This window comes from Cyclopterus lumpus, chromosome 8 (genome assembly GCF_009769545.1).
Source record: "Cyclopterus lumpus isolate fCycLum1 chromosome 8, fCycLum1.pri, whole genome shotgun sequence".
NCBI lineage: Eukaryota > Metazoa > Chordata > Actinopteri > Perciformes > Cyclopteridae > Cyclopterus > Cyclopterus lumpus.
The window spans coordinates 8144282-8160733 of NC_046973.1; the positions used below are offsets into that span (position 1 = coordinate 8144282).

Sequence of the window (16452 nt, forward strand, 5' to 3'; positions counted from 1 at the left end):
GGCGGTGGAAAGAGCACTTTGAGGAACTCCTAAACCCGGCCAACATGTCCCCCGGAGAGGGGGCAGCGCCGGAAGACTTTGGGGTGGTTTCACCCATATCCCTGGCAGAGGTCGCTAAGGTAGTCAAAAAGCTCCTTAGTGGCAAGGCGCCAGGGGTAGATGAGATCCGCCCTGAGATGCTGAAAGCGCTGGACATTGTTGGGCTGTCTTGGTTGACACGCCTTTTCAGTGTCGCATGGGGGTCGGGAACAGTGCCCATGGACTGGCAGACCGGGGTGGTGGTTCCCATCTTCAAGAAGGGGGACCGGAGAGTGTGCTCGAACTATCGTGGTATCACACTGCTCAGCCTCCCAGGAAAAGGGTGCTGGAGAGGAGGCTCCGACCGCTTGTCGAACCTCGGATTCAAGACGAACAGTGCAGATTCCGTCCAGGTCGTGGAACAGTGGACCAGCTCTTTACCCTCGCAAGATTACTGGAGGGGTCCTGGGAGTTTGCCCAACCAGTTTACATGTGCTTTGTAGACCTGGAGAAGGCTTTCGACCGGGTCCCTCGCGGGTTTTTTGTGAGGGGTGCTGCGGGAGTATGGGGTGCCGGACCCGTTGGCACGGGCCATCCGGTCTCTGTACGCCTGCAGTAGGAGCTGTGTTCGTCTCCTCGGTAGTAAGTCAGACACGTTCCCGGTGGGTGTTGGCCTCCGCCAGGGCTGCCCTTTATCACCGGTCCTGTTTGTGACCTTCATGGACAGGATATCTAGGCACAGCCAGGGGTCGGAGAGGATCCGGTTCGGGATGATGTGGTCCTGTTTGCCTCCTCGGACCGTGACCTCCAGCATTCACTGGGGCGTTTTGCAGCCGAGTGCGAAGCGGCAGGGATGAGAGTTAGCACCTCCAAATCTGAGGCCATGGTGCTCTGCCGGAAACCGGCGGATTGCTCACTCCAGGTGGGGGCAAACTACTTACCCCAAGCGAAGGAGTTCAAGTATCTCGGGGTCTTGTTCACGAGTGAGGGTAAGGTGGAGCGGGAGATCGACAGGCGGATCGGTGCGGCTGCAGCAGTAAAACAGGCGCTGTACCGGTCCGTCTTGGTGAAGAGGGAGCTGAGCCGGAAGGCAAAGCTCTCCATTTACTGGTCGGTCTACGTTCCAACCCTCACCTATGGTCACGAACTCTGGGTCGTGACCGAAAGAACGAGATCTCGGATACAAGCGGCCGAAATGAGCTTCCTCCGTAGGGTGGCCGGGCTCAGCCTTAGAGATAGGGTAAGGAGCTCGGACATCAGGGGGGAGCTTGGAGTCGAGTCGCTGCTCCTTTGTGTCGAAAGGAGTCAGCTGAGGTGGTTCGGGCATCTAGTCAGGATGCCTCCTGGACGCCTCCCATTAGAGGTTTTCCGGGCACGTCCAACTGGTAGGAGGCCCCGGGGAAGACCGAGGACACGCTGGAGGGATTATATCTCCCGGCTGGCCTTGGAACGCCTTTGGGATCCCCCAGAATGAGCTGGAAAGTGTTGCGGGTGAGAGGGAAGCCTGCGATCGGCCCGCCCAGGTCTCCCGCCTGGCCCGTCGCCCGGTCTACATAGCACCCGACCCCGATAATTCTCCCTGCGGGTGGTGGGTCCACAGGGTGACTGCTGCTCCATGATGTTTTTTCGGGATGAGCCCGACCGGGCCCCATGGGCGAAAGCCCGGCCACCAGACGCTCGCCGACGAGCTCCCCCTCGGGTCTGGCTCCGGGAGGGTGCCCCGGTTTCCCTTGTCCGGGCAAGGTAGCTTCAGTCCGTGGGCTGCTTATCATCAGGGTTTATTGAACCGCTCTTAGTCTGGGCTCTCCCCCGAGACCTGTTTGCCTTGGGAGACCCTACCAGGGGCTGATGCCCCGGACAACATAGCTCCCAGGATCACTGAGCCACTCAAACTCCTCCACCACGTTAAGGTGGCGATTCATAGGAGGGCCTGAAAATCAAACAAATGTGGACACCTCGCATGAGCAAAAGTTTGTTCAATGTGATTCAAGCTACATTTTATGAATACGGTGTTGGATTGTCAATGACCAATACTTTAATCCCCACACAAGCAGCTCTAATCATATGACTTGATGGCAAACACTTGGCAGACGTCAACATGGGAATCTTTCCTATCCCTACCATCAATCCCATATGACATAAATGTGGCATAAGTACATCCTCATGGAGTCGCTAGCATGGCTGTATGAAGTAAAATCCACATGATGTTTGCTACAGAAAACCTGTGTTTTCGCAGGCCAGTATGGTGGTTCTTCGCAGGCCAGTATGGTGGTTCACCCCAGGCGATGTCAGGAGGGATGCCTCCATATGGACAGGCCCCTCCAGTGGTTCCCCCAGGGTACCAGGGAGCCCCTCCACCTCCTCCCATGGGTATGAGACCCCCTGTCATGTCTCCTGGAGCCCGCTACTGAAGCCTGCCATCCTCTCTTCAATAGGTTTGGACACTCAACCCTTTTCTAATGTCCTCAGCTGCTAGTAGACAAACCAGTATTGGTATTATCATACCCCAATGTACTGTTTAATCTGCTACTGAGCGATGAGGAAGAGACACTGAATAAACGGCAAACAAAAGAGCTATAATAGCATTACAGAGTGCATAGGAAACATTTACACTGTACTTAACCAAGACTATGATCTATTGTTTCAAACCATGTTCTGTGGCTTTTTTCCTTCTCATGTTTCATTCAGGTGTATAGAAGTATAGTATATATGGTTTGTAGTATGTGGGGAATTCCCACCCTTTATCAAGGCAAGTTTTATGTAAATACATTTCTATACATCCTAAAGCTAGCTAAACGGTGAGGCCTTCACAGCACGCAGTGCTGTTGGACTTTGTGTCCCCAACTTTGTTTGGTGAGGGCTTCAGATAACTGTTTATGTATTCATTCTCTTTCATGTTCATAAATAGTTGAAGTGGTATACTGTATGTATTGTTGTAAAACTGTACTGTAATAAAATGTGGCAAAAATGTAAGACTCTTCTTTGCTAGTGGGAAAAGAGACGTCACAGGTCGCAGGTTTGTACTCCACAGGTTGATTGTGCTGAAGATGAAAAATTTCAACAGAAATGTGCTTTTTGAGTTAAAATATTAAATATTGGTACATTTTTTTATTTAGGCTGTAAGCAGTGTATTGTTTTTTATTTTGTATTATTGATGCTCTGTACATGGCGTCTAGGTACAGTTGTATAACCGCCGGGCCGCTGGTGGCTGTAGTGCTAAACCCCCGATTTCTCTTCTCCCTGTAAGCGATGCCATGGGAGACTGGCTAAGGCCCTGTCTCAGTGTAGCCCTGTTTCAGCCTTAGGCAAGTCCCAGTTTTCTGTCTTCTCATTCATTACCAGGGGCCCTCACAGCTCACACGCTGTTGGATCTCAATGTCCCCAAACTTGCAGCAAGTTTGGTGAAGGCCATTGTTTGTGTTGTTGTTGCGTTTAGGCACCATTTTCTTCAGGCACGTTAGCTCATGTTAATTGTATTAATGTTAAGCTCTTGTGTGTCATTCAACTTATCCTTCATTCTTGGTTGGTGAGGGCATCAGAAAGCTCTGTTTTAATTTCATAACTTCATACTGAAAGTATGGTCCTTTTAAATTAAACGCTATTCCTTCAGAAGCTTTTGGTATTACCTAGTCCATCAGTGTACTGTCTGAAATATTTATGGCGTGTTCAAAAGTCAAATAATTTGTTACAGACACAATTACAGGTCACATACATACATATATGTATGTGACCTGATATGTAGGTTGTCCTGGCAACGGGGACGCTGGCGAAATTTAACGCCGCTCCGTCCTAGGACTGTTTTTATTTGTTTTTTTCCTACCTTTTTTTACAGTTTAACATTCATTTAAATTATTTTTTATTTTATTTAACAGTGTAGCCATTCTTCTGAGTTAATTATTCTGCAAATCTTGGATTGTTTTTTGTTTTGTGATTGCCGTTGGCTCCTGCTCTCCACCACTGCGATCTGCCAACGGGCCAGCCGACTCCCTGCTGGATGCTCTCCACCGCTGCCGCCTGGACAATTCTGGACAACTTTAATTAAGATTGTCTTGTGTGAATGTTGGACTTTGGATCCATCTGCTGGATTTGGCTTGCTCGACTGGCACCGAAGCAGCAGTTGGACAGTCTCTCTTCGCCGGTGCAGGGCTCACCTGTGTGGGGCTCCTGTGGCTCATCTCTGCGCTCTGTAGCTGGACAGCCTGCTCTGGTGTGCCCCGCGAGGCACACCCGTTCGGACCGGTCCGCTGTCGCCCTGCCAGCGCTCCTGGATGCTCGCCTGTGACCGCGGACTGCTGTCGGCGCGGAGGACGCCGCCTCTCTGCTATGCCCATGCCCACCGATGTCCGGCTGCCGACTGGCTGGCCTGCTGCTGATGTCCGACGCCATCCGGCTGGTTTCCCGGTCTCCAGCGAAGCTACTGCCGGCGCGCTCCGCTCCTCTGCCCCAGCTGGGCTGGCTCTGTGGCTTCACCATTGATTGCATCCCCCCCCGGCTGGCATGGTTCTGCAGTATTCCACCTCGCAGCTCCTCGGGCTCAACAACTTCTCTGCTCCTCCATTCATCTCAGCCATCAAGGCACTCGGACTCCTTCGTCGGCCCCGTTACATCCACAGAGCCTCCCGCAGAAAGTTTGTTTACTCCTGGCCTGATCGCTCCACGCTTTCCATCCCCTCCCTCTGGTCGGCCGAGCGCATCGCTGCAGCTTGTCATCACAACAACAGTCCCCAAGAGCGAGATGGTGGCACTAAAGTAGGAACTGTTACAGCTCTCCACAACCCTCTACTCTTCCTGCTGACTCCACTCCCCAAAACCGGACTGGTACATCTTTTATCACCGCATACCCACTGCAGCACGCTCAGTGGCATATCCCGCTGCTGCTAACCATAATAATTTGATTAGAGTTCCCCTGCAACATCCCTCACTACCTCCAATTAATAGGAATCTAGAAAATGTTGGTCTTTTAAATATCAGATCACTAAATAATAAGTCTTTTTTTATGCCACAATGTTATTACTGATAACAAACTGGACTTTTTTGTCATCACAGAAACTTTGTTATCTGAGGGAGATTGTAGTCCTCTTATAGAGGCAAAACCCCCTGATTTTACCCACCTTCATCAACCCCCGCTGTCAGGCAGAGGAGGGGGGGTTGCTATTATTCATAGAAAAGGTTTCAAATGCTCTCCCATCTCACATGGTAACTATACATCCTTTGAACATCTTGGTGTTATGGACCCTGTCATAATTGTTATAATCTACAGACCGCCAAAGTCTAACAGTGTTTTTATCCAAGAGTTTGCCGAACTTTTAGCCTATTTTATGTCACAATATGACAAAATTCTTATTTTAGGGGATTTTAACATACATGTCTGCTGCCCGTCTCAGACTCCTGTCAAAGATTTTATGGACACTTTGGAATCGTTTAACCTCACTCAGGCAATACAACAGCCAACACATTCAAAGGGTCACACCCTCGACCTCGTCCTGTATAATGGTCTCAGCCCCGAAAACTTTCAAATGAAGGATATCTGTGTGTCTGATCACAAAGCAATTTTATTCAATGTGGTTTTACCCCAACTTCCCACAACTCACAGTACACCTGCCCGTTGCCGGGTTTTTAATTCCAAGTCTGCTAGCAAATTTTCAGAGCGTTTTACTGCTGCTTCTTTAACTGCTTTTAATCCACATTCTGATACTGAGGAGCTGGTCTCTCTTTTTAATCATACATGTCAGACTGTCCTGGACTCTGTTGCCCCCTACAAGGTCAACAAGTTAAACAGAACACCACAGCCCTGGCTAAATGAATCCACCACAAGAGATGTGTGGGAAGTTTTTACATTTTTTTAATAATAAGGTAAATGAAATAAGACAACAAATTACCCCCCCAACCCAAGTTTTACATACCAGTAGGGACATTCAAAACTATTTTAGTCATTTTCAGCCTGTATCATTGCCCTTTTTATCCCAACTTATGAAATCAGCCACAATGAGCCTTGATTTTATTCCTACTAAATTTCTCAAAGAGGTTATTGGCACTGTAGGGCCCAGTATTTTATTAATTAGAAATAGCTCCTTAGCAAGTGGTACTTTCCCATCGATTTTTAAACATGCAATCGTACAACCCCCAAGATTAAATTTTGAATCACAGATCAAAAAAATTGTCCAGTCTTGCTTCTTTCAATTAAGAATAATCTCAAAAATCAAACCCATATTGTCATGCTCAGATCTGGAAAAAGTCATTCATGCACTCATTTTCTCTCGACTCGACTACTGCAACTCCCTCCTTACCGGCATAAATCAAAAATCCATCTCCTGCCTCCAACTAGTCCAGAATGTAGCAGCTCGGTTTCCGACTGGTTCTAACAGACGGCATCACATTACTCCAGTCCTGGCCTCTCTCCACTGCCTCCCTGTTAGTTTTAGAATTGATTTTAAGATTTTGCTGTTCACTTTTAAAGCACGCCTGGATCTGGCCCCAAGCTACATCATTGAAATGTTAGCCCCATATGAGCCAGCTCGCAGCCTTAGATCCTCCAGTGGGGCCCTTCTGGCCATTCCAAAGTCAAGGCTTAAATCAAAGGGTGACCGTGCTTTTGCCATCAGAGCCCCTCGACTTTGGAACGACCTACCTAAGGGGATAAGAATCAGTAGCTTCTTTTAAATCACTTCTTAAAACCCATTTTTATAGAACTGCTTTTAAGTGATGTCGTCCTTTTATGCAGTTTCCCCTTGTTTCCCCTATTTTAGTTTGTCTGTTCTGCTTTATTTTGTATTTGTAATTTTCTATTCCTCTATTGTGTTCATTGCCTCATGTATTTTCTGAAATGTTTACTTGTATTGATGTTATGTTTTTACCTTGCTTATATGTAGAGCACTTTGTAAACTCTGTTTTTAAAGGTGCTATATAAATAAATGTATTATTATTATTATCCTAACAGGTTTGTGATGAATAAATGACTTTTATGCTTGTAAAATGGCTTTATCACTTAATCCTGTTTGTTTCATCAGCTGTCCTCACTTGATCATTTGAATGTAACTACTTACAGTACATGAAGGAGAATCCCTACCAGTAACAGGTTAGTTAAAGCTGTAAGTACCACTGCTGTCATTTTAATTTGTGTCAACCTGTGTTTTGTATGCACAAAACACAGGTTGTGCGCGCGTGCGTGCGACTATAAATCATGACCAGAAATGTTCTCTATATTGCTCTTTTCTTTACCAAAGCTCTCCATCACAAATACAATTTAGCCATTTTGTGTGTGTGTGTGCCAGTGCCAGCACAAAATTAATGCCACCCCCAATAAAAAAAGTCTGGACAAGCCACTGTATGCTTTTTACTGCTTGTTATTTCATACCTTGTCTGATACTACACTGTAAAATGTAATTGCTGACCTTACTTAAAAAAAATAGTGAGCTTAACTCATGTCTGCTTAATTTGTTGATCATACTTAAAGAAACTTGGTAAAGAACACTTTCTGGTGAGTAAAGTTATTAAACTTATCATCTTAATTAACCTTTACTTAAAAAAAAACGAGTGAGGAGGACCCATTTGCAAAGTTCGGAGAAACTCGGCCGCACTCGGCAGCGCTCGACTCGAATACGCATGCGCAGTTGACCACTGAAGACGTTCTTTGTGAGGCGGAATGACGAAGCGGGAAGAAAGCGCCATTGTGTCAAGTTATCTTAAGGTAAGTTTCCGCTTGATAATAAAACGCTGCCGTTCATCTATTTAGCAAACGTCGTTGTCTCTTCGCCATATTCTTCATATGTGAATTATTGGTTGGATGTTAACTTTGCGTCTTCTATTTCGAAAGCTAACGTTAGCTAGCGTTTAAGCTAGCTAGCCTGTCAAGTCCACCGTGTGTAACCCCAGAAGAGCTTTAGTGTAAATATAACCACAACTTGTTTCAGCAAACTTAGCGTGATTATTAGCGGGTGCAATGATGATTGTCAATCTTTCAGGGCCACTCTTGAATTCGGTACACATGTCTTTTTTTATTGTCGTGTAGCTACATGGGCTAACGGTGGAAGGGACCTCGTCTGGAAACGAGTCAAAATTCTAAACAAGTTTATCCGTTTACCAATTTAAAAGTAACGTACTTAACATATAACGTCACGTTAATGGCAGACAGGATGTTAGTGGGTATTAATAACCGTGGCTGTGTCACTCGTGTTCCCTGAACGCACCATCTCTGGAGCTGTGTGAAGTCCCCTCCTGCTTCAAACGCTCCACCATCATCCCGGTTCCCAAGAAATCCTCCATCACTGGGCTGAATGACTACAGGCCCGTCGCCCTGACGTCTGTGGTCATGAAATCCCTGGAAAGACTGGTATTGACCCATCTGAAGGGTATCACAGGCCCCCTGCTGGACCCTCTGCAGTTTGCCTACAGAGCAAACAGGTCAGTGGATGATGCAGTCAACATGGGGCTGCACTACATCCTGCAACACCTCGACTCCCCAGGGACCTATGCAAGGATGCTGTTCGTGGACTTCAGCTCGGCGTTTAACACCATCATTCCAGAAGTCCTCCTCACCAAACTCACCCAGCTCACTGTGCCTGCCTCCACCTGTCAGTGGATCACAAACTTCCTGATAGACAGGAGGCAGCAGGTGAGGCTGGGTGAAACAACATCCAGCACCCGGTCAGTCAGCACTGGTGCACCTCAGGGATGCGTGCTCTCCCCACTGCTCTTCTCCCTCTACACAAACGACTGCACCTCAGGAGACCCATCTGTCAAACTCCTAAAATTTGCAGACGACACATCAGTCATCGGCCTCATCCGTGATGATGATGAGTCTGCATATAGGCGGGAAGTTGAACAGCTAGTCCTGTGGTGCGGTCGCAACAACCTAGAGCTGAACACGCTTAAAACCGTGGAGATGACAGTGGACTTTAGGAGGAGCCCCCCAGCACTGCCCCCCAGCACTGCCCCCCCTCATCATACACAACACTACTGTGTTGGCTGTGGAATCCTTCAGGTTTCTGGGAACCACAATCTCCCGGAATCTGAAGTGGGAACCCAACATCAACACCATCATCAAGAAGGCCCAGCAGAGGCTGTACTTCCTGCGCCAGCTTAGGAAGTACAACCTGCCTCAGGATCTGCTGACCTTGTTCTACACCGCAGTCATAGAGTCTGTTCTGTGCACCTCAATCACTGTCTGGTTTGGATCGGCCACCAAACTGGACAAGAACAGACTCCAACGGACAGTCAGGTCTGCAGTAAAGATCATTGGTGCCAACCTGCCCACCATCCAAGACCTGTACACCTCCAGAGTCAGGAAACGGGCAGGAAAAATCACTGCAGATCCCTCACACCCCGGACACAAACTATTCAAACTCCTCCCCTCTGGTAGACGCTACAGATCACTGTTAGCCAAAACCTCCAGACTCAAAAACAGTTTCTTCCCCCTTGCCGTCTCACTACTGAACAAATAACACCACTGTAGCATATATATACATATATATATTTATATTTATATACTTTAAATCCCTGCACTTCTCGCACTCTCCACTTCTTCTTGCACTACTGCTGTGCAACATTCCACAGCCACTGTATATAGCCATTCCGCCTGTACATACTCTTAAACTCCTTAGTCCATTGCACTGTTTGTTTGTATTGTATTGTATTGTATATTGTGTTGTATATTTGTATTAAGTTGTATATTTGTATACTGTATTGTATTGTATTGTGTATTGTATTGTGTTGTATATTTTGTGTAAGCACACTGAGAGTCACCTTACCAAGTCAAATTCCTTGTTTGTGCAAACTTACTTGGCCAATTAAACCTGATTCTGATTCTGATTCTGATTCTGACCATTACGCGAGTCACGCAACGTTACTGTCATTGAATGAAGATGAAATGTAATGTTAGGTTAAGTTGAACGAGGAGTAATTCAACAACAACCGTATGACGGCGAACTTCTCGGCCTCAGCGAGTGGCACCGTGTCCCAACAGCAAGCGGTACTCTACGTTTTGTATTGTTTAGGTATTATGACTAAATCTTAAATTATCATACTCTTTCCTTTAGATTCTGGCTGAGTTCTGTCGCTTATCAAGCAAAAATCTGCAAGCAGAGTTCTTCAAAGAACTCGACAAATGCACTCCTCGTCGCTTCCTGGAGATGTCCAAGGATGGAAGTGTCAGCCAGAAACTTAATGAATATCTGCACAAGTCACACCAGGGGTAAGTTTCTCAAGCAAAGTAATGTTTCTTTATGTGGTTACTAAAGTAGTACCATTGCATGCAGAGCTGTCAATTGATTGTCCTTTAACACTTAGGAAGTGTGTGTGTGTGTGTGTTTGAGATATTTGTTTGAGTACAGATGTGACAGTCCTCCGTGGCCTTCCTTTCTCATCCTTGGAGATGAGAACGCACACTTCTTCAAAACAGGCTTTGTAAGTAGACTTTACTCAACATTATTTAACTGCCCAATCTATCTCTCTTGATTCACTGATCACGTATCCCTGATTGGGGCCCTTTTTGGTGGTATCTCATGTCTTTCCAGTCGGGTCCAGTTGCAGCTCTCAAGTCGCCCCATTCAAAACCCAAATTCCTTCAAGAATAAAATAAAAAACTCATCACACTCAAACGGGTATCTGTACACCTTCACATGTCTGCATGATAGTAGAGGGGTTCTACTAATATCTCATGTTACAAAACAAAAAACAACAACAGGATTTTCCCTTAACATCATCACCATTTGTTTGTTGCCTATGCTTTTGGGCAACATGCTCGCTCTACTGCAACAGGAGGTTCAGGAGTAGAGTGCCAATATGATGCAGGTGTGACAGCTGAAAACAGTAGGCCGCAAACCTGATCAGCCTCCTGTATTTGAGTTTTGGATGGCGTGAAGCTGCGACTTGACCTTACGGAAACAAACCAAAGGATCCTGATCAGGGCTAACGAGCTGTCATTTCTATTTCACTTAGTGTTTGATGCCACTGTATCAACCTGTTGTTCTCAGGCTCTTCTACATTATGTTGTATTTACATTTGTGCTATTATTGTTGTTCCATTCAAATATCATCCTTATATGTAAATACCCCAGTCCTTGTGAGAATCCATATTCCATATTATTAGCTTTTGCAACCATTCAGTGAATTATATGATGAATGAATGAATCAAAGCTCTCACTCTGGAGGAGCATCTTCTTTTACTTGATGATCTAATAATATCAGAATTTAGCTTCGTCTTAGTGTCTGTGTCTCTTCAATGCTTCGATTGGTTGATTTTGTGGAGCCCTGTTTTGCTGTGAGGCACAAATATAACCATTGTGTGTTCTACCATAGAAATGCAAAGTGACATTTGATATGTAATTGTGTTTTTTATGCGGATATTGTTGTTAGGACTCCGGTGACCTTCTGGACATGTGTCCCACACCTCCATGGGGATCCTGACAGTGAATGCTGAAGACACCGTGGCCTCTCCTCACTCGCTGCACCTGGAGTACAGCTACTGCCATCATTTAGGACGGAACAGTAGTGATGGGTGACCATGACAATCTTCCACATGCCATGTGCCTACTCATCGGACTTATTACAATATGGATTGTGGAGGTCCGTTCATACATTCTGTCATATTCATTGAATGTGTTGTAACTCTGTAATGCTGTTTATTTGTACACATGACATCTATTCATCTGTCCATCTGTGCATGGTATGTGACATGCCAGGTTTTCTGTAGTGGAATTTTGCAAATGCCAAAACTGTGTTTATCATAGTCTGTGTTCCAAAACTTAATCTGGCAACACGTCAAGCATTTAAAGCACGTTGTTTGATCTTAAGAAAATGTGTGAGGACAAAAACTCAAAAATACATTTGTTTTTCTTATAAATAAACGTTGTCTTCCATTATAACTGTTCTCTATCTTTGTTTCAACAGCTTATACTAGTTGTAGTTCAGCTTACTTAAGAATAATAGTTCAGCTTACTTGAGAATTTTAAGGCAATCGGTTTCCTCATTATTTCCTAGTAATGTGGACGCTTGGACTAGTAAAGATAACTCTTTCTTATTAGTACCGCTTACTTAATATAACTTGGATCTTTAAGTTATCTGAACTGACTATTTATTGTCAACATAATTAAAGATTTTAAGTTGTCTGAATTTACATTTGAAAGTTAAAGTTAAACTAATTAATAATTTTGAGTTAACTATACTAATGTTTACTGCAATTACATGAGTTGCCTAAACTCAGTTTTTTCAGTTTTAAGAACTTAAAATGATTGAGCTACTTTACTTAGAAATGTTGGGGCAATCGGTTTCCTCACGTTTTTTAAGTAAAGTCAACTTATTACATTTTACAGTGTAGGATGGTACGTGACCGCTTATGTGAAAAACTGAAGCTGAATTATAAATGTGTTTTAGGATCTGTCCCTTGAAGCACTCTACTAGATTTATTTTGTGATTTGTGTTTTGCCAATTGTCCTTCAATAAACCAGTTCATAAACACTGTCTTTGTGATGCTGTACCATATTCTCAATGTTTTAATGCATTTGGAAACATTAACCAGTTACTCCTTGTTATACTAACAATATTGTATTAGGAGGCTCTCAATAGAAATAATTATTTTAGAGGGATAATGCAATAAGTCATCCAAGGTAAAACATTTTGAACAGCTGCACAGTAAATAATCCTTGCACATGTCAAAACTCAGAGGAAACCCCATTTTTCTACTGTGCTTCCTTCAGTTTAGCTGGTCAGAAATGTATAGTTTATGCATTTATTTTCAGCCTAACTTGAATTACTGATGGCGGCATACTAAATGTTAAAATGTGGTTTCCTTTGAAATCTAATGACAACTGACTTTAATTTTAATAGTCATCACTGGAAATGTTGCATCTGCCTTGGCCAGTGATCTTGACAGTCAAGGGTTCACAGTGGGAAACTGCAGTCATTTAAATAGTAAATGCGGTTAAAAAGGTAGTGTACAGCATTTCAGGGGATCCATTAGAGAAATTGAATATAGTACAATACCTTTTATAATGACCTGAAACATCTTTACAATCAATGCATTATTCCACTCTAATATATTCATTTATTATACACAGGTGGTACAAATAACGAGTTTTGAGAACCATTTTCTGTTGTGAAAACCAGTTTAACCCACATCAAAATTCATATAGGCTCCATTCATCATATTTTCCTCGTGGCCAAAGTGAATGACTACACTGGCCTCTATTAAACCATATTTTGTAATGATTTAACCTGAAGTAATACAATGCTATTTTGTCTAGCTTGGTGCTACTAGATGTAGCTAGATGCTGTTAGTCAATATGAGGGCAGTGCACTCACCATCGTCAATAGACGCAGGTTGAGTTTGGCAAAACGGAGAAGAAGTTCAAGAATGGATGACATGGGCCAGCTGATTCCTCTTTGCTGTTGTGTTTTACTAATTTAAGGACAGTTGCTGTTGTGGCTTTGTAAAATCTAGTTTATTTGCCCAGAGTGAAAACAATTATTTTGTTTAACCAAACATACATTTGTTGTAAACAAAAGAACTCTTCAGACAGGATGCTTTTGGACATTTCAATAATTACAAAACTTAAGAGCTGCTCTTCTCTCTTTTTCTTACAATATGACAGCAAGCCTATCTTGTTGATCAGTCTTTCAAAAACCTTTTAAGAGTTTACAAGGATGCCGCTTCAAACCAATCTTCATGGTCCCAGATAAAAAGAAAACAGCTAGTACACTGTCTGTTATCAAAAAGAACACACAGAACTTAGGACGGTTGATTTCTGTCTTCATCCAGCGCTGCTCCTTTTAATTCCAAGTCAACCTCGGGAGATTCCTTTTCTAGAAGGGCAGATACTTTCACACCATCCCCATCTGTAAGTAGAGGTGATTTTAATTGCTATATGTACCTTCTAGAACGGTTTCATCATTTTCATCTTGATTCTGCTTAGAATCTGAAGTCTGAACCACCTCGTCTGGTGTATATTGTGAACCAGAAAGGAGTCCCTTCTCGTCTAGAAGAACATTATAATTTACCTCTAAGATATTTCTTTGCAGAGCACGAAGTGCTTTAACAACATTTAACATATGGGCCCAAAATAAAAAGTCAACTCACCCTTTTTGTTGTTTATTCCACGTCGCCACTGGCTGCCAAACAGTGAAGGACTGCCATTTTCATTCAGACTAGAAGGAAGCTCCTCCACAGGTATAGGCCCACTGTTCTGCTTGGCTGGCAAGACAATCATCGGACCCACTCTTGCCTCCTTTTCCCACACTAAATAATTACAAGTCCCAAAACCTTGTGTGAAGCCTGACATTGCATGTTCCCATTATACAACGTTCTATAAGAAACCCAACCTTTATTGGTCCCAAGTCCACTCCAAAACAGTTCAGGTTCATCTGGCTTCTGAAACCCACAAGGACCAAACTTGCCAGGGCTGCTGGGCTCATCGTGACTTTGACAATAGCCACATAAATAGTCATTACCATTAGCTGACCTCCATCTGAAAAGAAATTAAAATAGTCACACGCACCCTCATTTACTCTGCATTTGATAGACATTTCGGGTTGATCTCACTTACCTGTCATTTTCAAAACTGCATGCCTTATTTGGTGCCTCTGCATCATTTGCAAGTACAGCGTTCAGGTGACATGTGATGTAGAGCTGTGAGAGGAAAAAAGTATGTGTGTGAAAACAATCTACATGTGTAAATATGAGCACGTTAAAGTAGAGCCACACTTCCCCTCTATCCTCATTATGAAATTTAAAGGCATCAATGGTCAAGTGGAGCTTGTCATCCTGTGTCCTGGATAAGAAGTGAGACCGAGAACCTGGAAGCTCAGAGTCAACCAAGCACCTGTGAAGAGAAGGGAACATTCTGTTCTTCCAGAAGTGGCTAATCTTCCCTTCGATACCTAAATGTATTTTCTAATTTGTTGTCTTCAGATTCAACTGACACCGATGAACATGACATCACTTGAGGCAATATATCAGACTTCACACATAGTTCTATGGAGCCATAAGAGGCTTCACACAGTGCAGCTATCTTCCAAGTGCTTACCCATTTTCAACAAAGACGTATCTCGGCTCAGAGGCTACATCTGGGTAAAGTGTCGCCACACAGCTGCTCACAAACACTCGGAGCCCCGCGTGATGTCCAACTCTGACTGAGGCTTGGATACCGATGGGCTCGCCGAGGTAAAACACATTAGAGTTTCGATAAAGCCAGTCATCTGCACAAATTAAAAAATATAAATATTGATGGAAAATAAGTCAAACCATGAGAAATTAACGAAACCTACTTGTCATAATGCTCAAGTCAAACTCCAAAGTTTCCACTGCAGCTTGTGTAGCCATGAAGGGAATCCAGGTGGGCATGAGTGAAGAACTGGACAAACTGTACTTCCTAAGAAACAGAAAAAGCATTTAAAATAAAATGGTGAGACAGGGTCTAGAGCGCTTTAAAGAGATGAGCTTTAAAAGACAGACCTTTCATAATGCCACGCAATTGGAATTACAGCCTCATCCATTCTAACCACCCCATCTGGAGAGGCCACAGGAGAGTATACGAGCAGGTTTGTGTAGACCAGTGTGTCTTCAGTCATCTGAAGAGAGTAGATGCATTTAAAACTAGTATAGTGGATAATACATTAATTGAAATAAATGAATCATTACCTTTTGTTTGGTGCCGCAGTCCACGAGTCCAACAAGGATTCTGTACTCATCTCTTGAAGACGTTGTAGCTCTACAGTAGTCATTGTGCTCCACTCCAAGGCGTAATGCGTCGCCATTAACAGGTGCTCCAACTTCAAATGTCAGCTTTAATAATAATCTCCAAGGAGTCTGGATGGCAGGTCACTCTGACCGCATTCACCTGTTCTTGTTCCTCGGCTGGAGCCTTTTCTTGCCGAGTGTGTTGGGAGCTTCCTGTGATCCGAGGACTTTGAATTGAAGCATGTTGAGTGTAATCTTGGGGCGGAAAAGCAGAATATGACCTGAAGCACAGTCCAACTAGGAGGTGAACCAAAAAACACAAGTTCTTCATAGCACTGAAGAACAGCAAACTGGTTCAGACTGCAAACTGTCCTCCTGTCTGACCTTAATAGTGAAGCATTTCTTACTTCATATTCAGACAATCAGCCTCATCAAAGCAGCACTGCTCACCTGAGTCTAATCATCCACTAATCAGCCTGTAATTGGTTTTACACCCTCTAAGACTCTAGACCAAGGTTTGATGAAGTTGACGGGGATTCAACAATATTTGAATCGGTTTCAATATCTTACACATATTAGCTCTATTGCTTGTTTCTTTGGAATTTAAAATATGTGTAACAGTAACACAAACTTTGGTCTTGAGTCTTAGAAGGTTTGAAACCAATTACAGACTGATTAGTGGACGATTGGACTCAGGTGTTGTTATAGAAATTTAACCAGGATCAAAGCAGAAGAGTTGGTTCAAGTCTAAGTCTTGATCAATAC

The 16452-nt window shown here is 44.0% G+C and overlaps 1 protein-coding gene across 1 annotated transcript; it reads right to left on the reverse strand.

Annotated features, from left to right (window-relative positions):
* Positions 1–13740: 13740 nt before the first annotated feature.
* Positions 13741–16018, reverse strand: LOC117734745 (zona pellucida sperm-binding protein 3-like). Its single transcript, XM_034539010.1, is given in 11 exon segments — positions 13741–13847; positions 13883–13987; positions 14089–14247; positions 14331–14476; positions 14555–14637; positions 14713–14830; positions 15035–15206; positions 15276–15379; positions 15463–15578; positions 15649–15787; positions 15789–16018. Coding segments are annotated over 11 exon segments (1479 nt in total).
* Between the last annotated feature and the right edge of the window lie 434 nt (positions 16019–16452).